Source organism: Erpetoichthys calabaricus, chromosome 3 (assembly GCF_900747795.2).
Source record: "Erpetoichthys calabaricus chromosome 3, fErpCal1.3, whole genome shotgun sequence".
Lineage (NCBI taxonomy): Eukaryota > Metazoa > Chordata > Cladistia > Polypteriformes > Polypteridae > Erpetoichthys > Erpetoichthys calabaricus.
The window spans coordinates 277,747,083-277,774,137 of record NC_041396.2 but is presented as its reverse complement, the minus strand read 5'-3'; the positions used below and the strand labels follow the sequence as shown (position 1 = coordinate 277,774,137).

The window sequence follows — 27,055 nt, the reverse complement described above, 5'->3', positions numbered from 1 at the left end:
ATGCCAGTATGTGGCTGACAATCGTCATGTCTCAGTGGCCTGCGCCAAACCGTGATTTATTTATTTGGAGGCAAAGTAGCTTTGACAGATGAGACGGTGCTGTACTTGGTGAACGGCTTGTTGATAAAGTAACTGGCTGAACCCTCAGTGTTTCATATGGCCTGTGCTATTCATTGTAACAGCAATCATGTCATCTCTGCGAGGCAACAGTGGTTACCCGTTCAGAAGCTGGCACCTTACACTTTACCCGGAACCCCTGAATGCAGAGGAGTAATGCTGTAATGCCGTGCATGACCTTAAGCTCTCAGTTGCAGTGGTGGTGGGGTTTTGACATGTCAGGTGGGAGGCTGCCCTACCAGTCAATGTAGTTCTGCAGGATCGCGATTGCAGATGTAGGAGGTTGATTAACATGCTCCATATACGGATGTTTCAGGGCAGCGTTTGAGTTGTGCTCACGTACGCATATTTACAAGAGGATTCTGATTTATAATAAGGTTAATTGTGTCAAAATGTGCGCACTCCAGGTTTTATACATTGGATTTTTTTTTCTGGTGTACGTACTTTCCTGTATTGGTGTGTGCATATTTTCACACTTAAATCCACGTAAAGTTTTATAAATGAGGCCCCATGCTCCCCTGAGTAAGTTGAATCATTCAGTCAGTCCTTCTCAGTTCAATTCCTCACAACTGGTCATGTTTTCAAAATATTTTTTATCACACAGTCACCTTAAAAGATCTCAACCCACATCACAGACTAGGAAAAAATGCAACAAATTTCCAAAAGCATGCGCTTAATTTTATTTGATAAAAAAGACAATGGCAGTGGCCTTACTTCCCTATTTAAATTTGTTTTAGAACTGAAGAAGTACAAAATAGTGCTTTAAAAACTATATACAGACTGCTTTTATACGTGGCGTTCTACATAAATATTCTTTTATATACATCCACATTGGTTACACGTACACATCTAACTAAACAGGAACAGCTTAAAATGCAAGTATAAAATTAAACAAGTTGATTAACAAAAATCGTTAAGACAAGGCTCAAAACACATGAACATTAAATAAATAAATACATCAGTGAAACAGTCGGTGAAGGTCTCCGCCATACTCTCTCTTCGTTTCTTTGAACCGCCGCTTCATGAAGGCCGTGCGTCTTCTCATCACATGAGGGAATAGCAGCTCATAAGTGCCAGGTCCCTGAAGTCGGCCGACGTGTACACTGAAGGAAAGAAGAAAAATCGGCAAGGTGAGCGGTGTGTAGAGCAGGAAACCAAAACACCGAGATCACTTCAGGGCAGTCCTCATTCTTCAAGGACCTTTTTTTATTTTTTCTTATTCATTTAGGCCTTTTCTTAGCCCCTAGTACATCTACACTCTGCATGAATTTATACATTCACAGTTAAAGAAGACAAGCAAAAAGCTATGCAGACTCATTCCTATCTTAATGTGTCTACTGTAATTTTCTTTATATTACACATTTCATTCACTTTGCCCAGCATTTTTAATTTTGTAAGTCAAAATTTAGCAAATAATATACAGGTATTTTGCCCAAATAGTGGCAAAGACACTGAACTTCAAAGCATGAGGTTAAATATTTCAAGGGTTAGTTCTAATCTGTTACTGCTCCTCATCCTGATTCACTTCCGTTTGCATTTAAGGCAAACAGATCTGTGGACGACGCCATAGACGTGGGCTGCCTGCGCTTTGTGCTACGGCCTCTGGACGGTAAAGGAACTTACGCCAGAATACAGTCGGTAGACTTAAGTTCAGTATTTAACACCATTGTCCCTAAACTGTTATTAATTAAACTTCTACAAACTGAACTGAATGCTTTCATCTGTAAATGGATTTACAGTTTTTGACAAACAGAAAACTAAATTCAGATGGGCTCCCACCTCTCAGACTGTCTCTGTATTAGCACAGGTGCCCCTCGAGGCTGTGTGCTGCTCTAATCACTGTACACCAATGACACTTCAGTAAAAAATCTTTAAGTTTGCCAGTGAAACTACAATCATTGAACTAATTACCGTATATACTCGCGGATAAGTTCTCCCGCAGATAAGTCAGGACTTGATTTTACTGTATAATTTCTGGTATTTTATAATGTCGGTCATAAGTGGAATGTGGAAAATTCACGATATTGGTCCAAGAGATTATGATATGCTAACGCCCTCCTGAGAGAGTAACCACAGAGCACACTGCCTTTTTATGTCCTATGTATTGTGCCTACGTGACCACACAGTAATACCCAAACTATTCCAAAGCAACGTTTGCACTGATTTGTGTTTTGTGTATCTCACACCCTCATACATCTTTATCATAAGAGCAACCCTTATCTACGATGGAGCGTTTGCTCAGAAGAAAATATGAAGCTGGTTTTAAATTAAAAGCTGTTAAAGTAGTGAAAGAAACTGGTAACTACGCTGTTGCAACAAAATTCAATGCTTCTGAGAAACTGATGAGAGATTGAAGGAGGCAAGACAATGTAAAAAAAAAATTTTTTTAAATTAAGTGTTGCAGTTTTGAACGGGTGTATAAGTCTGGGTCTGATTTTATGATCGATTTTTCAGGGTTCAATACCCAACTTATACGAGAATATATACGGTACTAATGCAAATGAAACAAATGAGGCGACTTGTCTTAGTGCGCTATAACTAACCTGGTATTCAATACCACCAAAACAGTGGAAATGGTAACCGACTTTCGCAAACAGCAGTTACAACCTCTCCTTCTAGAAAGTAATGATTCTACAGTCAATATGGCGGAATCCTTCAAATATTTGGGCACAACTATCACAAACACTCTCAACTGGGACATTAACACGACTTCCATCGCTAACTCAGCAGATATTTTTATGCTGATTAAAATAAATGTATTTCCCAGCCATCTTTGGTTCAACAGTGGTCCACTCTAAAAATAAATTACAGTGTGTTGTGAGGTCTGCTGAGAAAATAATTGGCTGTGCTCTTCCATCTGTCACAGTCCTGTTTGTCGCAAACCGTGTAAAAAAAAAAATAAATCACCACGGACTCATCACATCCAGGTCATCATTTGTTTGAAAAACTCCACTGTTGTAAAAACTTTAGGGCAATTAAAAATAAAATTGATAGGCAGCTAAACCATTGCTTTCTCAAAGCCACAGCCTTTGCAAACCAGTAACTTAGCCTGTCTTATTTGTGTATTCTTTCATATTTGAAAGTGTGTGCGTATGTATAGATAGGTACACGTATGTGTGTGTGCATACGTGCTATACACACACTTTCATTTGCACACCTCCTTTATAACTGCACTATTCTACAACTGCTTATGATGTACGTTGTTATTTCTGGTATTTGTATGTGATGTCGTGTTCTGTTATAAACCACTCCGAACCTACCCAGTTCCATTCCTGTACATTACGTACTGAAGCGATTCTGATTCTGACGAGGTTCCCTGTTCGTCCCCCATCATTAAGGTCTTGTTCAGTCTGCAAAAGTCTGGCATCCAATGTAGGCCATCTGCTCAGAGTCTTTTACAGTTACTGATCACTTGACACACACATTTATCAAAGGCGGTTTACGAGATCAGGTTACACTGCGGTTGTTTATATATGTATTTTAACAAGTGGAGCACAAGTATGTTAACATGACCTCAGATGGAGGTTCCTACCCTTTTTTTTTTTAAATGTGTACCATTATTTTTGTCAGGCACAATGGCAGAGAGATTAATGTAGGGTAATTTTATTTTTTCACAAATTCTGTTTTATTTTTTTTTGATTTTCGGTTTTCAACCTTTTATCATTCCTTGTTTCGGATTTTTGGGTTTTTACGTTGTTTTTTTTTTTTGTTATTTTGTTTTTTTTTCTATAAGAAAGTAGTAACAGCAGCTACAACAAAACAAACAATACTGAAATGGCACTTTACATTCCTTTTAAGGAAACAGCCCACTAGCACAACTGAACCTTATTTTGCAGTTCCATTCTTCAGGTACGAGCTCAGATCCTCCATGATGCCGAGATAGCAGTAGGGAAGTGAGAGTCCTCCAGAATTGTAAGACCTGTTACTAGTTTGATGCATTCTTTTGAGATGAAGGTTAACTTCACTTTTAGAAAAAAGAAATAGTGACCTTCTTTTTAGGGCTCATTGCATCTAAGGAAAGGCCTGCTCTTCTGCCCAGGTTTGTAGGTGCAGAGTTTATAACACAAGAGTCAAATGTGGACCTTGTGTGCCTCGTCACCGAGAGGCAAAACATTTACTAAATCCCAAAACATTGTTGTTAATTTTTAAAAGAGAACCCGTTAACAACCAGTGCCGTTCACTACTAACATTTTTCAACAGGAAGACTGTTAATACCGGTTAAATACCTGCATAATTGAATCTGTTAAATGATTCACAGTAAATAGTTCATGTACAATTGGAACTGTCTACATAAAAGAATTACTGTACAGCCAAATGTTTACTCACCTATCACTATGATGAGAACACTCGGCTATCAGTGGTTTCATCAACTACAACATATATTTATTTTCTTGCCATGAATCTTTCAAAGAACAATATCCATATGTTGTTCAAAGACAAGGGGCAAATGAGTTTAATGAAGACTGCTCTCATTTTCTGGCAACACGCCTCCTTGTTTACAAAGCTTAATAAAGAAAGGACACGTCTTCATCATTTTTTCGAGTGGCATGTCTGACTCACATGGACACAAACTGGCGTCTTGCATCTGACGATTCTGTTGTTTCCTCTGTTGTTACCTGAAGAGGAACACTTTTTGATCTTAATTTCTCCTTGTTTTTGAGATGGGTTTTAGATTTGACTTGCTCATTGCAAGTATCTTTTCGTGTCCAGTCTATGGTACGCTGGAAAAACTTGCAGAAAACATCGCTGAGATATTTTTGTGCCCACAATTTTGCAGTTAAGCTTGTGTTTTAGTTTTTTTCGACGTAGTTAGGGTATTTGATCACTGCTCGCTTCGACATTTCTGTCTCGTACAGCTAGCTGATTCGCGTGCCTTTAACAAGAAAACATACAGGAAACATGTACGCAAACATGACTGAATTTCTACAAAGAATTGTGTCTGCTTCAAAAACAACAAACTATAAAATAGTATCTAAATGATAGAACTTCAGATTATTCAATCGTTTAGTTTATTGGGAAGTTTTGTAAGTCACCCCTTCAGTCTCTAAATGCCACACATTTCCGTTTTTAAATCTAAAATCCATTTTTAAGTGTTAATTCCATGATTTCGTCCATGTTTTCCACATCGTGGAAATCATAGGGCCCTAGATTAATGCTGCATCCCCATGGATCTAGCATCATAGGATTTAACCCCATGCCCAGGAACTGTGTGGAGTCTGCATGCTCTCCCCCAGTGTCCAGTGAGGGGTTCGTTCTGTTACTCCTGGCTTCCTCCCGTATCCACGAAACGTAGGCCAGACAGGCTAACTGGCATCTCTATAACGACCCTGTGTGTGTGTGAGTAAGCTCTACAATGGACTACCGTCCCCTTCAGAACGGTTTCTGCTTTGCCCGCAGTGCTGCTGGGTTAGGCCACAGCCACCAGTGACCCTATATCTAAATTAAGTATGCATGAGAATTATGTCATGTCATGTCATGTTATGACATTACACCATTTATAAAAGAAAAATGATCATATAACAGATATCATGGATCTTCTGTTTATTGTGGAATTTGGAAATGCTGGCTTTTGGAAGACAGCAGTCTGTTACTGTCAGATACCATCTGTTATATCACTTTTAACTCATGGAAGAATAAAATCTGAAGATCCCATCTGCTGGCAGAAAATGCACACAATGAGTGCGATAATGCCACTGCAGCACAAATTGATGGAATGTGGAATGTGACAGTAAGCAGGTCAAAACATTTCGGAGTACGCACACTAAACTTTGAACACAATGTGTAGCCTTCGAGAGGTGGTCCGCAGTCATTCATTTATACAATATTTCAATACAGGGCTCTTTGGAATCTGAAGCTATCAAAGGCAGAAGCAACTACAGATGGGACAGATCAGCCACTCACACCCACACACATCAATGGGGTGTGGGAAGAAATCGAAGCACACTGTGAAAATCCACATAGACAGACAAAGGGAGAACTCCACACAAATAGCGACTGGGCTAGAATTTGAACAGAGGTCATTGAAGCTGTGAGGTAGTGGTGTTCACCATTGTGCCATCCCATTCATACTAGAACAATTTAGACAAGGTCATAATACACACACATCTTTGGCATCAGTGAGGAAACCAGAGACTGGCAGGATGTGAAAAATGCACACAAACAGCACCTGATTTGACCTCAGAATTCTGAAGAGGTTAGGCCAAAGCACAAATCTGTGTGCCACCCAGTCCATATCCGTAAATTTTAGAAATGATTTTGAAGGTCTCTTCCTACCTCTGACAAACCAAATAATTTGCTTGTTTTTTTATAATAATTTTTAAATACAAGTTTGAACAGCGCCTGACTTAAACTGTGATTGGATGCAATCGATCAACCTACCAATGTCCCAAATGTCAGAACATGAATAAGGTTTATATGTTTGCGGCAATATGATTGTTGGGTTGAATGGCCCGTTCTCGTCAAAATTGTTTTAATGTACTGCTACCTTTTCACAATTTGATTTACTCTGTGGCATACTATATGAGGTGAGACGCAAAAATAACCAGACAGGGCTTGGGGTCGGCCAGACGTGAATCATACAACTATATCCCCTCCTACACGGCCTCTCAAACCGCTGACCGGCTAGGTATATCCCAGTCAGTATTTGCACAACAAGCGCTACATGAGTTGCCATGATAATGTCAGGTGAAAAAAAAAAAAAAATCGAACAGCGAATCAACATCAAATTTCTTACAAATACAGTCTCTTTTTCCGTAAAGCAGTTTTTGACTGACAAAAACATTCCTGTCCTTGATCATCCTCCCTGTTCACCCGATTTAGCTCCCTGTGATTTTTACTTGTTCCCGAAAATCAAAAGTGACCTGAAGGGAACACATTTTCCTTCAATGGATGAAGTGAAGAGAAAAACAGCAAGCCTGTTGAAGAGCCTCAAGCAAGAAGACTTCCAGCACTGTTTCAATCAATGGAAGATACATATGGAGCGGTGTAGTGATCGGGAGGGGGGGTTATATAGAAGGTGACAATGTTTAGAATGCTGGAATTCATCAATAAATATTTTTTTTTACCAATCCGGTTATTTTTGTGTCTCACCTCATATATGGTTGTGAGACATGGATGCTATCCAGTGACCTGAGAAGAAGACTGAACTCCAATGGTACAGCATCTCTTCAGAGAATCCTTGAGTACCGCTGGTTTGACTTTGTGTCGACTGAGCAGTTGCTCATGGAGTCCCAAATGAGGCACACTGCCTGCATTGTGAGGGAGCGTCAGTTACGGTACTACGGCCATGTGGCGCAATTCCCCGAGGGTGACCAGGCTGACAGGATCCTCATTGTTGGGGACCCGAGTGGCTGGACCGGGCCAAGGGGACACCCACGTAACACCTGGATGCGGCAGATAGAGGGTCATTTCCGGAGGGTGGGACTGAACCGTGTGTCTGCCTGAGAGGCTGCGAACCAGGATCCTAGGCTGTTTCATTGTGTGGTGGGTGCAGCAACGAGCTGTGCCAGTGCATGCTCCCCAACCTGACCTGACCTGTGGTATGCGGTTGCTGTGCAAAAAAAAAAAAAAAAAAAGCAGCCAACAAATCAATGGAGTTCCCGCTTACATAACGAGCAAAGTACACCCTTCTGTCACATCAACATATGAGGACTTTTTTTTTTTTTTTTTTTGCTCTTTATTTCGTCTTATACAATTTCTCGTATTAAAAATTTGTTAGTTTTCGCATACCCCTTGGGGTCAGAGTGCAGGGTCAGCCATTGTACAGCGCCCCTGGAGCAATTACAGGTTAAGGGTCTTGCTCAAGGGCCCAGCAGAGTAGGATCTCTTTTGGCAGTGACGGGGATTCGAACCGGCAACCTTCAGGATACCAGCACAGATCCTTAGCCTCAGAGCCAACACTCCACCCTTTCCATATGACCTATAATCTGTGGGGTACAGTAAGAGGGGTGTCTTGATTTTGGTGCATTACCACTTTTTCACCAATTGCTGAATTGTGCACATCACTGGAACACTGAAAACAGAATGTTGTTTCATGAATCCCTCACGTGTCCCACACACAAACCTCTAAGATTGAAAATTAGCTGCTCCATGAATATGGCATGTTCTGCTGCATTTTTGCCTTCTGGCATGTATAAAGATAATGTGACTAAAGAAAATGTGAAAGGGGACTTCCAATTAGCTCTGCCCAACTATGTTTACTGCTGCTAAAACCAGGGTGGAGCTCCTAGCTAGGCATGCTGGACTAACTTTCAGTGCCACACCGTATAAAGTATCTCCATATCCACATAGGTTACATCCATCAGTCCAAAAACATGAAGGTTAGCTGGACTGGTATTACTAAATTGACCCCTGATGCGTGTTCACCCTGTGAAGGGCTGGTGCCCTTTGCCTCCTCCCTTATACCCTATGCAGGCTGGCTGAGACTTCAGCTTCTCCATGACCCTTCTCTGGTTAAGGAGGTTTAAAAAAATGGAAAAGATGACTGAATGGATGTATAAAGTATCACAATTACATCTGAAATGTTTTATTAATTTTCAGTTTTTGTTTTGATAACAGGGGTGACACGGTGGTGCAGTGGTTGCGCTGCTGCCTCGCAGTAAGGAGACCTGCGTGGAATTTGCATGTTCTCCCCGTGTCTGTGTGGGTTTTCTCCCGCAGTCCAAAGACATGCAGGTTAGGTGCACTGGCGATCCTAAATTGTCCCTGGTGTGTGTGTGTGTGTGTGTGTGTGTGTGCTGGCACCCTGCCCAGGATTTGTTCCTGCCTTGCGCCCTGTGTTGGCTGGGATTGGCTCCAGCAGACCCCCATGACCCTGTGTTAGGATATAGCAGGTTGGATGATGCCTGACAGACTGACTGTTTTGATAACATCTTCATTCCACCACTTTGGATTTTAGTTGGTATGACACCACATGTCGCTACAAGGCATGGCTACATGCATAAATGTTACCATACTGAGGCACAGTTAAGAGATTTCTGGCAGCCATTCCATTCAACACTGATAAATATGCAAAAACAAAAATTAATTATAACAATAATAAAAAAGATTAAGGATTTTTGCTTCAGTCGTGATGCAAAGAAAAGAATAAATAATGATAAGTATCATTATCAAATGTATTAAATGTAACAGCCAGTCTTAGAAAGTTAGTGTTAGTGTTAAATTCACTTAAGTTTTTGCTTAATTTCAATAATACAATACTAGTTTTTTTTTATAGCTACTTAGAATATGGTATAGTCTTTTAAACCCCACTGAAAGTTAATATGAAATAGAACTTTCTTTGCTTTATCTATAAAACTGAGTGCTAATTAAGCCAGTCTCAGTGCTAGCTTGGACTCTTAGGTAAGTGTGCAAATAGAGCATTGGTAGAGAGCTTTCTGACCATGCTTAATGTTCTTCATGTAATACGACTGTATGACCAAACTGTAGCAACTAATTGTCCAAAGCTACCTAAGTGAACCAACAGAAAATGGCACACCTCTCATCCTACAGAAAAGATGTAAAACGTGTCCTTACATTTATAATACAGATTGTGTAGTTATACCACACTGCCGGTTAGAACATCACATAAAGGGATCCTTTTCCTGCAGATCATCTAATGTGGTCTACCTAATTCTCTGTATGGAATGTCCTGACACTGCACTCTATGTGGGAGAAACTGGACAAACACTCCATCAGAAAATGAACTTACACAGATTCCACATTAAACGTGGCAACACAGATGTTCCTGTAGGAGCCCACCTCAGCAGCCATGGACACTGCAAGAGGGACTTTATAAAGTCACAGTGCTTACGGGCAACTTCAGAACACAGCAAGACAGAAAAGAATGGGAAGTGAAAGTCGTACTAAAATTTAACACATTACAACATGGTTTGAAGTACTAGGGTATTGTACCATGTTAGCCATTATGATTGTAGAGAAAAGCCAAGCAAAATGACACCTTTTATTGGGTAACTAAAAAAATTACAATATGCAAGCTTTCGAGGCAACTTAGGCTCCGTCTTCAGGCAAGCCTAAAGCCTAATCCTAAAGCCTGAAGAAGGGGCCTGAGCTGCCTTGAAAGCTTGCATATTGTAATCTTTTTAGTTAGCCAACAAAAGGTGTCATTTTGCTTGACTTTTCTCAACATGGTTTGAATAGAGACAATAGTGTTATGGTCAGATATGAGGATTGTTTGCATCTCTCAGACTGACACAAACAACCTGACTACACATCCACATTGTATGGAAAAACTCAGAAACTTCAAAAGACTCTGTTGGACAGTTATCTTATCAAAAGATCTTGACTAGACATTGTTCTCCTCTCTTGCTAAATAAATCTTATCCAGGAGATGACTATTCATTTTTTACATCTAAGATGTTGTTATCTGTCCTGGTGTCTTTATAAACACAGGGAACTCCGGTTTCTGTATTACATCTTGCCTGAAGAAGGGGCCTGAGTTGCCTCGAAAGCTTGCATATTGTAATCTTTTTAGTTAGCCAATAAAAGGGGTCATTTAGCTTGGCTTTTCTCTACATTCATAATGGATAACACGGTACAACACCCTAGTGACCAAACTTAGAAAGAATTGAAACAAGATAAAATTAATCTCAGAACTTTCTTTAAAAAAGAACTTTTCTTTTTTATATGTCAATTTTTTCTACATTTTGTGTAAATTGTTTTTCTCCGAAATTTTACTAAAACTTTTAAAACCAAGATATTTGGTCTGTGGAATTATTTGAATACGTGGTGTGACGGATGGCTGGGACGCCCCTGCACCATATATACCAGGTGGGACAAGGATGGGAAACCCAGTATCTCTCCCTGGGCGCTAGATGGCAGCCTCCCTGGGTTGCAGTGGTGCCTCGGACTCCCCCAGGGCTTCATGGGGGTTGGAGTTCTGTGCAGCCTTGTTGGGTTCTGCAGGCGCCACCAGGGGGTGCTGCAGCAGGCGCTGATGGCCCCTTTTGGGCAGTGGTTTCGCCACACCTGGAAGTGCAGCCGGATGTAGGCAATCAAGGACCTGGAGCACTTCCGGGTACCCAATAAAAGGACCCAGCGACCACCACTCAGCGGCCAGAGTCGGGTGGAGGAGGACAAGGTTGCCTGGGAGGAGTGGCGGTGCCAGAGAGAGAAGAGTGATTTGGTGCTTTGATTTTGTGCTTGGGACTGTGTTGTGGCTGGGGGACATGGGGAAGACGTGCCCTCCAGCTGAAGAAAATAAACAGTTTATTTATTTTTATATGTGCCTCCCGTGTCCAATCTGTGTCGGGTCGGGCGCAATATAGCGACTTTCTTACAGTGGCAACACAATTGCCAGAATTGTCCTATGAAGCAAAGTAGTACTAGGGTGTTGTACCGTGTTAGAATCTGGAGTTCCCTGTGTTTATATAGACATTAGGACAGAGACAGCATTGGAAAACCTTTAAGTGAGACATCTTAGATGTAAAAAATTAATAGACCTCTCCAGGCTAGATTTATTTAGCAAGAGAGGACAACAATGTCTAGTCAAGATCTTTTGATAAGATAATTGTCCAACAGGGTCTATTGATGTTTCTGATGAGTTTTGCAATACAATGTGGATCTGTAGTCAAGTTGTCCTCATATCTGGCCATAAAACTCTTTTCATATTAAAATTTTACACATTACAACATGGTTCAAATAGAGATAAAGAGTTTTATGGCCAGATATGAGGATTGTTTGCATCTCTTGGACTGTCCCAGACAACCTGACTACACATCCACATTGTATTGAAAAGCTCATCAGTTAACCTCAAAAGACTCTGTTGGACAGTTATCTTATCAAAAGCCCTTGACTAGACATTGTTCTCCTCTCTTGTTAAATGAATCTTAGCCTGGAGAGGTCTTTTAATTTTTTACATCTAAGACGTCTCACTTAAGGGTTTCCCAATGCTGTCTCTGTCCAGGTGTGCCTATAAACACAGGGAACTCCAGTCTCTGTATTACATCTTACCTGAAGAAGGGCCCTGAGTTGCCTCAAAAGCTTCCATATCATAATCTTTTTAGTTAGCCAATCAAAGGGGTCATTTTAGTTGACTTCTCACTACACCTATGAAGCAAACTAAAAGCTGGAGAACTTTGGTAATTTGGGATAAATGCAGTTACATCAAGTAAATAAAGAAATAAATAATAAATAAATATGTGGATATCTCATTTTCTCTATCTACCTTTTTTCAGTAAAGAGATGGTTTATCTTAGAAACCCTGAGAACAAATCAAGAATGGCAATAAAGCCATCCAGCAGCTGTGCACACCTCAATTTAGAGACCTACCTGCACCACTAATTGGACATACTTGGTGGGGTTCAGCATGTTGGAGAGTTCATTTTGAGTTATTGATTATTATAATTTAAGTTATCACAAATAAGACACTGGGGTCTGTAGAGCTGACCTTACGTCCATTATGTGGGAGATGTGGAAATTATATAGTAACAAGCTGGAAGTAAGAGGAAGAAAATCAAAAAGCAACTAATGCACATGAGTAAGGCTCAAGTATAAACAGAGCAGCAGGGAGACGCACAGTAAAGCAGATATGAGAAAGTCAGAAGCTTCTTATAGTTGGTAAGCATCGGTAAGAACCTCAAAACTACCTAGCTATATGCACGATGGGTCCCATGGTGCTCTGAAACATCTGTGCCACACAGTAGACATGTGCTAAGAGATAGAAGCCATGTTTTCTTTATTATTACTAGTATCTCAGATTGTGAGAAAATCAATTATGCAAGTGTTTTTGACACTGTTTTGACTATGCAAGGTGCTACATAAAGTGACTTACTGAGTATGCGTACAGAAAGCAAGACAGACAGCAAGCTTAAAATATACTTTATATTATACTGAAAAAAGATGCCATGTGAACACTGGCACTGCAGGCAACAGGGTAGCATTTGGGTTAAGAAAATAATGCCAGGGCTAAAGAAGAACTTGTGTCAACAGAGAGTGCCACAATGGCAGGATTCAGAAAAATTAACAGGACAGAAAGGGACATACAGTACATGTGATAATTTAATAGATGGTCTCTAGTCTGATAAACAACGACAACGAGGCCCACTATAGTATATGCAGCCCCCCCACTATTTTATGATGGTCAGGCCCCCAAGTTGTCCTAGGGCTCACAACTGTAGGGCTCAGCCCTGGAAGTGACTGGGTGGGGAGGTAACCCAAAAATGACTGTTCTGGGCATTACTGTAGTCACAATGTGACATCGGGCAGAGGAAATAATGCCTGAGGAGCCAATGCTGAGGTACGGGAGGCGAGGGAGAAGGGGGGAGGAGTATTTGGCTTGGTGCAGAGGTGGGCACTGGACCAGCCACCCTACCTAACAGAAAGTGAAGCCCAGAGAGGCAGCTGGCTTGTTGTTTTGTGGTTATTTGGCACTGGTGTCGCTCCTTTTGTTTGTTCCTCCCTTGTGCTCTATGCCTCCAATAAAGACGGCCTTTTTATAACTTTGGCAGCCTTGGCCTACATCCTGGGAACAGTTCAAGCTTTACTCTTTACAACACTTATCTAAATTATGACTCCTATTTTATTTTGAATTCGAAATCCTTTTTAATAACCAGATGTGCCTGTTCCTGTAAGCATATTTATTTAAAATCCCTACATCCTAAACTTGCAAATTTCTACTTTTATATACATGCACACCATTTTAGTTCTTGAAGGTCAGTAGGACCAAGACAGAATACATGTGTGTGAATGACAGGGAGGTCAGTGGAATGGTGAGGATGCAGGGAGTAGAGTTGGTGAAGGTGGATGAGTTTAAATACTTGGGATCAACAGAGTAATGGGGATTGTGGAAGAGAGGTGAAAAAGAGAGTGCAGGTAGGGTGGAATGGGTGGAGAAGAGTGTCAGGAGTAATTTGTGACAGACGGGTATCAGCAAGAGTGAAAGGGAAGGTCTACAGGACGGTAGTAAGACCAGCTATGTTATATGGGTTGGAGACGGTGGCACTGACCAGAAAGCAGGAGACAGAGCTGGAGGTGGCAGAGTTAAAGATGTTAAGATTTGCACTGGGGGTGACGAGGATGGATAGGATTAGAAATGAGGACGTTAGAGGGTCAGCTCAAGTTGGACAGTTGGGAGATAAAGTAAGAGAGGCGAGATTGTGTTGGACATGTGCAGAAGAGAGATGCTGGGTATATTGGGAAAAGGATGTTAAAGATAGAGCTGACAGGTAAGAGAAAAAGAGGAAGGCCTAATTACTTTTTATAAAAAGGCACTAAAAGATTCTGAATGATCAGTGTTAAGGCAGCAGAGTGGGGCCATGAGTAACAATTCTGCTTCACAGCTCCAAGTGACTCGGTTTGAACCTCCGTCCAGACAACTGACTGCTTCAAGTTTACACGCTTTTCCTAAGGGGCATACGTTAGGTTTATTGGCAGCTCTAAGTTAGCGTGCGTGTGGGTGGGCCAACCTGCTCGGAGCTGTTTTTGGTTCTTGTCCCTGACATTGCCAGGATAAGTTCCAGACCTGAAACATGAATGTCTGTAGGCAGGAAATGAATGATAATTGCATGGTTAGTAATGGGTAATTTTATAGCCACTATCAGTTCATTGTTACAAGGCTAACAGTGGGTAAGACTGACTCAGGCGCCTTGCTGATCGGTTGGTATTTAGTATCAGGGTGAGGCTCAAAAACTTCTGAGCAACTCTCAAAAATTTATGAGCAACTGAAAATATATCGGGGCTAAAATCGTGTAGTGTGACCCTGACATTAGGTGATTAATTGAGGGTAACACCGTGGGCGAGTAATGAAGACTGAAGGGGAAATCATAAGTATGTTTATCACCCAGTACCTGCCTTAGCAACACTGACAAATGATTTGAACGTCAATGAATAATATGTAATACAGCACCTTGATAATACTGAGTCCTGTCTGAAGAAAATGTACAAGGATAGTACACATGTTTCCATATTTCTACCAAACTGGACATTGCTGCTATGGACTCTGCACGTCCTTCCTGTGTTCAAGTGGGGTTTCCTCCTACAACCCCAAAAGACATGCAGGTTAAGTTAAATGTGAATTCTAAACTGGTCCCCTGTACAAGTGTGAATGTAGGTGTGTGAATGGGCCCTGCAATAGACTGGGACCCACTGCTGTGCTGTTACCTGCCTTGCACCAGGTAGGCTCAGGACACATTGTGCCCCAGAATGGAATCACGCAGGTCAGATGTTACAGAGCTAGCAACATTTTAACCCCCTTTACAGTTACAGCACAATTTTTCCATGTTTTACAGGAGCAGGTGAAGTGGAACTGAATAAACAACCTTGTCCTTTAGAGTTCAGAATTTTGTCAACCAGGAAGGATAAACTTACAAATTATCATACAAAACGTGATTTAACACATTTCCTTTAACTTGTGATTGTTTAAACAGTACAGTGCAACAAAGAGGCAAGGGATTCATTCAGAGATCATAAAGGAGGGCTGAACCAACAATATTGAGGATTAATATGCTACAAACGTATGTCAAGGAAATGCTGCCTGTCCAACAGGTAAGCCTTATTTTAAACAGTTCATTTTTATATTAAATATCACACTGGAACAACTGTTTACAAGTTTAACACTGGTAGGTGGGGTGACTCGGACGACAAGGTGTCATTGGTATGGACTGAACTGGTTTTGTGATTTAAAGATCCGGCACCATTTATAAAATGTATAGTGATTAATTTTCAACGTGATGATTACTTTCATTATATTTATGGTATAATCTTTGAGGGATGCTGTATAAAACGTTATTTAAAAGCCGACTATGTATGACTGTTGATGAACAAATTGCAATTTTGCAAGGATTATATTTAGAATCATGCTTGGACTTATTGTCCTAATGCGACTAAATAATTCAATTTATGAGAACTGTTACTGAGCAGTTAGAATAATTATTTTACTAACAATTATAATCTAAGATGCGGATATCGATTGGTATCAAGCCACCCGTATTGATTACAGTTTTCACAGCGGTGCGATTGCTTTCACGTTTTTGTTTTCCTAATTGATTGGCAGCTCACAGGTAAACTTGTAAGAAAGGTTACTGTCAGACCAAGAGCACTACTCACCGGGTGATGATCGGCTCTTCGTGCGGCACTTCCTCCAAAGCCGCCTGAAGACCCTCACAATTCTGGGTCCGCTTGTGCTGTCATCAGAGGCTGACACTGTGCTGTGCTCAATCTCTGGCTCGTCAGACTCCTCCAGTACACCTCCAGCCGCCTCCATGCGCACCAGGACCTCTTCATCGAGTCGCAGTGCCCGGCGCAGTGGAAATGAACCACTCGTGGTGCCCCGGCACAGCGGGCACAAGATGATGAAATTCTGCGTGTCTTCATCGACGCCGCAGCCCGCTAGAGTGAGCAGACAGCGCTCGCAGAACGTATGGCAGCAGCGAAGTGTTCGCGGGCAGCGCCGATTCCAATTGTAAGACAGAAAGCAAATACCGCATTCCACACTCGTGCACATAATTTCAGTTTTCAAACTAATCTCTGACTCGGGGGAGGGACGGCACTCGTACTTATTCTGAAAGAGAGGGGCGGAGCGCCGCAGCTCGTGCTATCCGTCACGCACTAGACGACGAGTCATCGCCAGCACGTGGGAGGATAAATAAACCTCATCTACGTGTCCTCAGAGTCTTCAATCACAAAGAGGTGTAAGTTTACAACGTTTAAGTGAACGCTTTATTTATAGGCCTACATAAAGGAGTTTTCATTACTTATAAGACTACTTTTACTTTTAAGATGGGGTCTTATAATGTACGAGCTGTATATACCCGGCGTTGCCCGGGGCAGAAGTAACCTAATCGGTCAAACACTTACATATATACCAAAGTAAACCTAATCAGTCAAACAGTTACATATATAAAAAAACCGAACCTAATCGGACAAACAGCTTCATATATACAGAAGCGAACCTAATCGGAGAAACAGCTAATCTATATACATAAGCAAACCTAATTGGTCAAACAGTTACATAAATACAAAAGCAAACCTAATCGATCAAACAGCTTCATATATACAGAAGCGAACCTAATTGGTCAAACAGTTATGAATGTGCAGAATGATTTTACAAACATTATGCGTGTTAACAATCATTAAAAAGAAAAGATTGAGGAACTCTTCTTCTATATGTGATGAAGCCACTAATAAGACAGATTTTTTTCAGGACCCAGCTGTTTCATAACTAAACTACTGCCACCCCAAAGTAATGCCTAATAGTGGTTTTTGGGGTAGCTGTGGAATAAAAAGGGTGTTTTTTAGTCAGTAACAATCTGACAGTACCCTTCAGTACGGGCTGAAGGGTGCCTATGTAAGGTTTTACATCCTTCCCGTATGGGAAAAAAAACATACTAAACTTTTTTTTCATCATTACAGATAATCTCAGTCAAATCGAAGTACGCATTCTCAATTTATTTTTATCTAATTTTTACTTTTTCACAAAGCCATCCCATGCCAATTTGTATGAATAAACTTTTGCTAGAGAGTTAGCAAAAGTTTATTCATGCACATATTTTAATACGGATAATCTATCTCTAATCAAGGTTCTCATTTTCATTCTAATTTAAAATAATAATAGATACTCATTTTTTTCTTCTGTTTTAGAAAAACCAATCTATGCCACCTACGTCTTCGTCAAGTCAGCTTCATCCAGCTTCATCACATATAGAAGAAGAGTTCCTCAATCTTTTCTTTTTAATGATTGTTAACACGCATAATCTTTGTAAAATTATTCTGCACATGCATAACTGTTTGACCAATTAGGTTCGCTTCTGTATATATGAAGCTGTTTCATCGATTAGGTTTGCTTTTGTATTTATGTAACTGTTTGACCAATTAGGTTTGCTTATGTATATAGATTAGCTGTTTGTCCGATTAGGTTCGCTTCTGTATATATGAAGCTGTTTGTCCGATTAGGTTCGGTTTTTTATATATGTAACTGTTTGACCGATTAGGTTACTTCTGCCCCGGGCAACGCCGGGTATATACAGCTCGTATATATATATATATATATATATATATATATATATATATATATATATATATATATATATATATACATATACACACATACATGCAGTTTTAATAACACAGAAATCAATATAAACATTAACATCATTATCATATGAGAATATGAAGTAATATATAAGAAGCACATTTCATATAAATATAAATTATTAAACAGTAAAATCTTCTTCTGTAATTTGCTACCGTGGCAATTTGTGTGTCTGTCCAGGATTTTAAATGACCTGTAGCTCGCAAACCGTTGCACCTATACACTTGAAATGTGGTACACATATAGTACGTCACGTCTACTATCCGCTTTATGGGTGATGATTGTTTTAGTCTTTTTATCTTTATTTTATTTTATTGTACAATCAAGTCCTATCTGCGCACAGCAGGGCAGCCGTGGGCGGATGCGTATGGTGTATTCACTCGATGTTATCGTGCATTGCGCTGTCAGTGGTATTTTGATAAAAGAATTTGAACAACATATAAGAAGCGTATAAATTATTAAACAGTAAAACATTAACATTTAAGAAGTAAAGTTACATTAAGTACTACTGCTGTGCCTTCCGGTATACCTCATTTTTTGTTTGCCCATTACATGCTTAAATGTATACATTTTTTGGTGCACCTACCCGAGAACACGCGACATATAACCGAGCGTGGGAGAAGCATGGATTTTAAACACGCGTTGAGTTGATGTGCTGGTCTCCCTCGTGAAATAACTGGTAATGTTTGACTAAAATCTACAGCGAGTAAAACGACATTAGCTCCTATTTTTTTTTTTACGATCTCTGAGATGTTGCTTTTTTCGGTTCAAGGCTTCATAAGCTCTTTTATGTTGTATGGTGTACTTATCCCAAACCATCATCTTTGAATGTTGCAAGACTTTCGCCTTGTATGTAGATCGGGGTAATTACATTCATTGCATTCCTAGTCTGAATCACAATCTGATTGTATGGGTGGTTACCTGGCACTGTAGGGTTGCCACCCGTCCTTTAAAATACGGAATCGTGCCGCGTTTGAGAATGAAATTGCGCGTCCCGTTTTGAATCAATACTGGACGGGATTTATCCCGTATTTTTTTTATCATTTTTTTTTTAAAGCAGCGTCTCATGCAAATCATCCCACACGCATTTTATGATGATGCCTCCTTTCCTACTTTTGATTGGGTAATACTTGATGTCATCGTTAGTTTGATTGGTGTTTTTAACTGTCCAGTGAGTAGGGCGTGTCTTTCAACCGTAAGCAGATTTTTTGCACTGGTATCACTGACCTCGACGACGGCGACGTTATACGTCAAAAATAAATTACGATAAATGACGATTTTTAGCGATACTTTATTACGACGGCGGCTACATAGACACGATCAAATAAAAACAAAAAAATCAAATAATCATTCTACATTTTCAAAACGTCGAAAAAACGACGGAATGAAAAAAAGGCCCACCCGACGACCCACCCATTCCATTTTTATATATATAGATTGTGCCTCTCATACTCTACAACAACAACACTTATTGATATAGTACATTTTCATACAAAGAATGTAGCTCAAGTCCTTTACAGCAGGGGTAGGCAATCTCGGTCCTGGAGTGCCACAGTATGTGCAGGTTTTTGTTCCAACCCAGTTCCTTAACGAGAACTCAATAATTGCTGATGAAGCACATATTGCTTAAGTGACATTTTAATGCTTCATTTTAGTGGTCTCGCTTGTTAAGGTTCTCCAACCTTAATTGCTTATTTCAATCTTAAACTGCTGCATTCAGTGTTTTAATTGCTCCTTATTAGCAATAAGATGTAAAAGACAAAGCAGCCAGCAGTTCTCCAGCTAGCTTTTTTCCAATTACATCTGTGTGTGTTCATCATGCACGGTTTGATTTAATAAAACACTTAATAGAAAAAATGTGACAGACTGAAAATGATCTATTTTAGGCTTCAAATCATTTGGATGATATCCTTGGAAAGGAAAAAAAATCTACAATATAAGAGCCTTACATTGCACAGACTAACAAGCCATAAAATTAAATAAGGTCTGAGATTGGCAATGATTGGTTTCTAATTAAGCAATTGTGTTGAATGAAAACCTGTAGCCACTGCGGCTCACCAGGACCGACATTGCCTACCCCTGTTTTACATCTTATTGCTAATAAGGAGCAATTTAAAACACTGAATGCAGCAGTTTAAGATTGAAATAAGCAATTAAGGTTGGAGAACCTTAACAAGCGAGACCACTAAAATGAAGCATTAAAATGTCACTTAAGCAATATGTGCTTCATCAGCAATAATTGAGTTCTCGTTAAGGAACTGGGTTGGAACAAAAAATTGCACATACTGTGGCACTCCAGGACCGAGATTGCCTACCCCTGCTTTACAGTATGTTAAAGGAAAAGTTACAAGATAAGAAAAAATGTTAATGAATGAGTAACAAAGAAAAAGTAAATACATATATTCATACGATTATAGATATATAATTACTGTGTTAAAGTTTAATATCGGACCCAGAAACACTTTTCTCCTGATTCAAACTGTAAAGTTACGTTTGAGGCGTATCTGAAGCTAATTCTTATATACTGTATAGGTTTGGGCTGTTAAACAGATCAGAGTAGCTTCGACATATTTTCTGTCTCTATTTTGCTTTATTTTTGGCCGTATTTTTTATGATTAATAACTTAATACTTGAGCTCGTGCCATTGCAACATCTCTGTCATTGAATACTTTGCGAATCCGACCACCGTAGACGTCACCGCATCGCAGTCCGACTGCTTCATGCAGTATAAACTGTGGCTGTCGTGACGTTTACTCACCGCTAGATGTCACTGAAACCTGCTTCATCTAATGAAGGGTCTTAATAGGGGGCCATCTCAACAGTGATGGGATAGTAATACATTCCTCACTTACTGCACTTTTTGCTATTTTCTTATAGTTTTGTTATTTCTTAAAATACAAAAACTGTGAACCGAGTGGTCAGGGCCAGTCCTATTTATCAGAATGTATTGGTGGCACCCAATTGTGTTTTGGGGTAGGCAGAATCCTGCAATAAAGATTTAGCAGTGTTAGAGAAAGTCTGGGGAAGCAGACTGGGGGGTATGACCTGTGAGCAGAGATTAAAAGAGTGGAGCCTTTGCAGTTTAGGCAAATGGAGATTAAGAAGTGATGTGACTGAAGTGTTTGTAAGATCATGAAGAGTGGATCCCGACTGTTGCTTTAAATTACATTCTTCAATAAGAATACAGTGGTATGGTTAGGTACTTGCTAAGGCCAGATTTCACCCCAATGTTAGAAGGTTTTTCTTCACACAAAAGACTACAGACACATGGAATAAATGACCAGGCTAGTGTAGTGGAGAGCAGGACTTCAGAGACCTTCAGACTTCATCTTGAGGTTATGTTGGCCAGATGAATGGGAAGAACAAGACCTTGTACTCATCACAACTGTTCAAATGTTGTGAACAAGGCACTGATTATTGTGGTCCTCAGACAGTACTAATCCTCAGCTTGGCACCAGAAATGAGAGAACTTTATCAAGGTCACCGTTTTCCTGCCATTATTTGGCCCTCAGATTACTTCAGGGATTTCTGCAATTCTCAGAAAAGAGGAAAAAACTCTGGTGATGGTGTAATACAAAAGTAAATGACATCGGATAGTTAGGACATGCAAAGGCGAATAGAAGAATAAGGTAAAACCAAAGTCATTTACAAGAAGAACACTGAAACATAATATGAGCGCACATCAAAAAAGCACAGCAAATGAAAATAACAAAGGGAGGAGGCAAAGACAAAAACATGTTAGGTTGAAATGCTAGACATAATAAATAAACCTCTAAGCTCTAGGCATGCTTTAGATATTTACAAAAGGTGGATGAGACTGTGGTGGGTGCATTATGGATGTTGTAGCCTAAAGGGCGAGACACGGTGCAAAGTAGGGCAGGAGCGAGGCTGAGAAAAGGCAGAAAAAGGCCACAACAATGGCTACTTCTAGTGTAGACATCTAAAACATTAAAGAAGTCAGAATAAGTAATACAGATGTCATAAAACTCTTCATGCCTTATTTCAATGTTTCACCAATCAGGGCACTTTCTGCACTGCACTGTTAAAAATCAAAAGTATTCTTTGTCGTTATCTGGCATGCTATGTTGACTAGCAGATTACATTCATTTTTCAGTTTCTTTTCGTCTTTAAGGGAGGAAGTCATCAGCAGTCATTGCTTATATTTGACCTCCGCTATGACCTGGCATTTAGCATTATTCCTTTTCTTTCATGTGTGAGAGGATACAAAATTCTTTTTGTCTTTTAAAATTTCACTATTTGTTATCTTATCAAACCAGCCTGTAAATCCAAATTGTCCCTCTCTTCCTCAATTAGTTCCCTAATACAATTCAAGCACATTTTACAAAGCAGTGAAGTACTCCATCATTCTGTGATAGATTTAACCCCTACATACATTGCACTGAATGCTCTAATGAACATGGATTACTCCTAAAACCAGAAGCTCAGTCTCCGTGAACCAAAGCCTAACATCTGCTTCCTTGTCTCTGTTCAGAAAATCATGGTGCTTGGTCCACTGCAGCACTCAGCATGGTGAGTCTAAGACAGGTTGTGAGACGGCAGTAAGCCAATCTGAAGCAGTAAGCGTTTCCCACTGCAGTCCAAGTGTCAGGGAGCAGGGTGTGACTCCGACTTCTACACTACACAATGGGCTCTTTTGTCTTGGGCATGCTCAGTGTTACCAGTTCTGCCACTTCTGTCCTCTTGTTGCTGATCTGCTCAATAAGTGATTCATACGGTATGTTTTATTAACATTGTCACACATGTGCACATGGGAGGCAGCTAAAGGGCCTGAATGAGAGTAATTCCATGCCAGACCAAGGGGTGGCGAAGTGCACCAACTCTTTCTCTCAATTCTCTGTAGACCAGTTACGGGAAATTCCGCCTGCCCCCGATGACGTCACTTCCGGTTCTGTCCCACTCCAACCCGATGATGTCACTTCTAGTCTGGGGCCCAATGACATCACTTCCGGTGCAGACCCAATTGATGATGTCACTGTGGGCCCCGGGCCCCAATGATAATAATAATAATAATTCTTTGCATTTATATAGTGCTTTTCTCACTACTCAAAGCGCAGGTTAAGGGCCTTGCTGAAGGGCCCAAAAGAGCAGAGTCCCTATTGGCATTTACGGGATTCAAACCGGCAACCTTCCGATTACTAGTGCAGATCCCTAGCCTCAGAGCCACCACTGACAACGTCACTCAGAGCCACCACTAATGACATCACATCCTCCGCTCTCCCTTAAAACCACCATCTTTGTGCCAGCAAATCAGTTCAGTAGTGGACTCCAATCTGCACAAATCAGTTCCTTAATTATCCATTTGCAGCCAGGAATAATATATGGGTGGCTACCCCAAAAATTTTTTGTGGCTCTTTTGTCGTGCTTATTACAACATAAATAAATAAATACTAAATTTGTGTTTTATTTCTAAAATCATTTTAAAATTCCTATCTTTTTAAAACCCTGTTTTTTACTTTATCAGCCTGTCCTGTATATTCTATTATTTTTTCCAAAGCATGTTTTAGGATTGAACTGATTACAGGTGAAAACAAGAACTCTGCTTTTATTTTTTCATTCAGTTTGATGGAACACAAGTCCATTTTATATTTCTGTGCAGAAACAATTTTAGTTCTCAGTTTTTACTCAGATCATTCTAAGGACAGAAGTTTCTTCTTATGAATTACATATGCTGCGTCCACATGCTGTTGGACATTTCAAAATTGCTCATGTAACCTGTATGTGTGTGTGCTTGACCATTAATTATGTTGTCTGTTAGGCTTTTTTTTCTCTGAATTCATTGTCGAATCTTTATTTATTTATCTGGTTTGTACAATGCTATATACTGTATACCCTGCCATACTTCTTATATTCTGTAAGTGCCTTGAGCATGGGAAAGGCGATATATAAATAAAATGTATTATTATTATTATCAAAATCCCAGTTTCTGACCTACAAAGTCAGAACCCCAAGTCGAACAATTTGGTGGAAACAAAGTTATCCAAACTCTCCTGAGTTGTAGCATAATGTTGACATCTCACCTCAGTCAATTAGATAAAGTAAAAATATAATCTGATACAGCCAAAAATGGCATTTTTGTGGCCAAATTGTGTTTGGAGCAATGCAACACCACTAGAATATGTCATGTTTGCTGTGTTTGTTCAGTAAAATGGTGCAATTTATCTTTAATATTTTTTTCCAAACCAAGTGACAAATCAACAGAGACCACACATTTCAACCAATAATGTGACTGGAAAGCCCCTGAATGCACCAAAGTGGGAAGGTGAAATGTTATAAGTCAGAGCTGAAAAACTCGAATAGCACGTGAACAATAGCCTGTTACTTACCATAACACTTCCTGAATACAACTAATGTCCATTTTTTGAATACATTTTTTGAATAAAATAATTTACTATCTCATCTAATCTGATGTACCAGATTGGTGTCTAGCCATGAGATGGAGTACTGACACACTCCAACACCTCCATAAAATGTAATGCATCAAATACAGAACTTCATTTTCTTGAGTAGAAAACACAAATCAGCCAACCTGGTGAACTCTGTCCACATATGCAGGTAACCTCCATTTACCTGGACACTTGTGCAAAAGAAGACAGCCACTATAGCTCACTGCTGCAATTTGTCACCATGACATGTAAAATTCATTCCATTTATTATCATAAAAAAGTTGTAATTACTATTTCTGCATAGAAATATTGTCATTAATTATTAGCTACTATTCTCAGATTCACCCAACCATTTTTCATGCCCTCCTAGTATAAAGGGTTGCAAGGAACTGGTTTGGCTCCTGACTGCTGTGAACACAAGACAGGAACCAGCCCTGGATGGGACACCAGCTCATCAGAAGGGACACTGACTGGCATACATATTTTTGGATTTTTCTTCAGCGTTCAATACTATACAGCCTCATATACTGATTGGGAAATTGAACAGTATGAATGTAAACCCATTTATTACACTATGGATTTAGGACTTTCTTTTAAAGCTTTCACAGACAGTTAAAGTTCAGGACACTTTTTCAATAGTCATTCATTCAAACACAGGAAGTCCGCAGGGGTGTTTCTTATCACCATTACTGTTTACTCTGTACACAAGTGACCTGAGACAGAATAATGACCACTGCTCCATTATCAAGTATGCTGATGACACCATGATCATAGGACGCTTATCTGGGGAGGATGAAAGCCACTATCTAAATCAAGTGGACTGGATGGTAAACTGGTGCAATAAAAACTTTCTCACTCTGAATGTAAAAAAGACCAAATAAATGATATTTGATTTTAAGAAACAGAAATCTGTATGTTCACCTATTGTAGTTCTGGAAGAGGAGGTAGAAATAGTGAATGAATATAAATACTTAGAAACTTACCTAGATAACAATCTTAACTGGAATACAAATACAAAAAAATATTTTCTAAATGCAAACAGCGCTTATTTCTCCTCCATAAACTCAAACTATTTAAAGTAGACAAGGACCTCATGTTGTCCTTCTATCGTAGTATGATCCAGTCCATGATCACTTTCAGTTTCATTGCCTGGTTTAATAGTCTGACAAACCAAAACTCAAAAAAGCTCCAGCAGATTACAAAGTATGCAGCTAAAGTTATTGGGGCTGATGTAGATGATTTGTCTAGTGTGTGTCAGAGGGCAATGCTAAAGAAACTGGAAATCATCTCAACTGATGACAGACATCCATTACATGTAGAACTAAAGTTCAGTAAATCAGGAGGGATAGCCGCTTTGAAAACCCACACAATCGCTCCAGAAACTCCTTTCTTCCTAGTGCCATACGACTTTCCAATAAGAAATATCGGAGATAATGATTAAGGTTGTTGATATATATCCGGTAACCTTTTTTTTGGTGTAAATATGTATTATCTAACTGCCTTACCTTAACCTTTTTTGTTTCTATTTGTCTGTTTTATTTCATTCTGTCTGTTATTAGATGCAACTGTTTTCTTGTGTAAACATGACTAAATAAAGAAACCTTAAACCTTACACACCTTCACTCACTCATACTAAGCCTACTTACTTACTTACTTACTCTTCTGTTTTCTACATCTTCACATTGCAGCCTTGAGCCACTGATTCAGTTTTATTTTGTTGTTTGCAAGGATTTTAATTTGTTTTATGGTCATACTTCTCTTTTTGTTTTACTTACCACTGACCTTAAATACTTCATTTCTGTAGCTCTTATTTTATATCTTTCTTTATCCAGTATTGCCTATGATTCGAAAGCAGAATCACCTTGATTATCTCATCACAAGTAGGAAAAATGGGCAAGCAAAAGGATCTGTGCCGAACTGTGATGGCTGCACGACTGGATCGATCAGAGTATCTTCAAATCAGCAGGTGTTCTCAGTACGTGTAACCGACTGGAATCCATCTTACACCATGTTGAGTCAGGGAAAGTCAACTCAGAGGCACATAGGGGTGACACAGAAGTTAATTTTATTTCCCTTTCCAGAAACAAAACAAAAAAAAAGGACAGGGGATCACACAAACAGCTTCTCCCCTAAGCCCCTACACCATCCACCATGCTTCTCCTTTTTATCTTCTCGTATACAAAGTATAGGAAAAGTACTGTAATCGTCCAAAGTTTGATGTCGTGATTTTGATGAATCTTGAAGTTTTAGACCTCCCTGAGTCCGAAAATACAATTTTTGGAATTATGTCTGTGTGTGTTTGTGTGTGCGTGTGTGTGTGCGTGTGCGTGTGCATGTGTGTGTGTGTGTGTGTGTGTGTAAACACGATAACTTGAGTACGCTTTCACTTAGGTCAACCAAATTTTGCCTACAAGTATTAGATAGATAGATAGATAGATAGATAGATAGATAGATAGATAGATAGATAGATAGATAGATAGATAGATAGATAGATAGATAGATAGATACT

The 27,055-nt window shown here is 39.7% G+C and overlaps 1 protein-coding gene across 1 annotated transcript; it reads right to left on the bottom strand.

Moving 5' to 3' along the window:
* Positions 1–771: 771 nt before the first annotated feature.
* On the bottom strand, positions 772–16,593 carry si:ch73-335l21.4 (E3 ubiquitin-protein ligase-like). Its single transcript, XM_028798400.2, has 2 exons — positions 16,159–16,593; positions 772–1,220 (listed from the first exon to the last, which is right to left on the bottom strand). Exons 1-2 carry the CDS (start codon positions 16,553–16,555, stop codon positions 1,162–1,164), a joined length of 456 nt encoding a protein of 151 aa, XP_028654233.1. The 5' UTR covers positions 16,556–16,593; the 3' UTR covers positions 772–1,161.
* Positions 16,594–27,055: the final 10,462 nt, after the last annotated feature.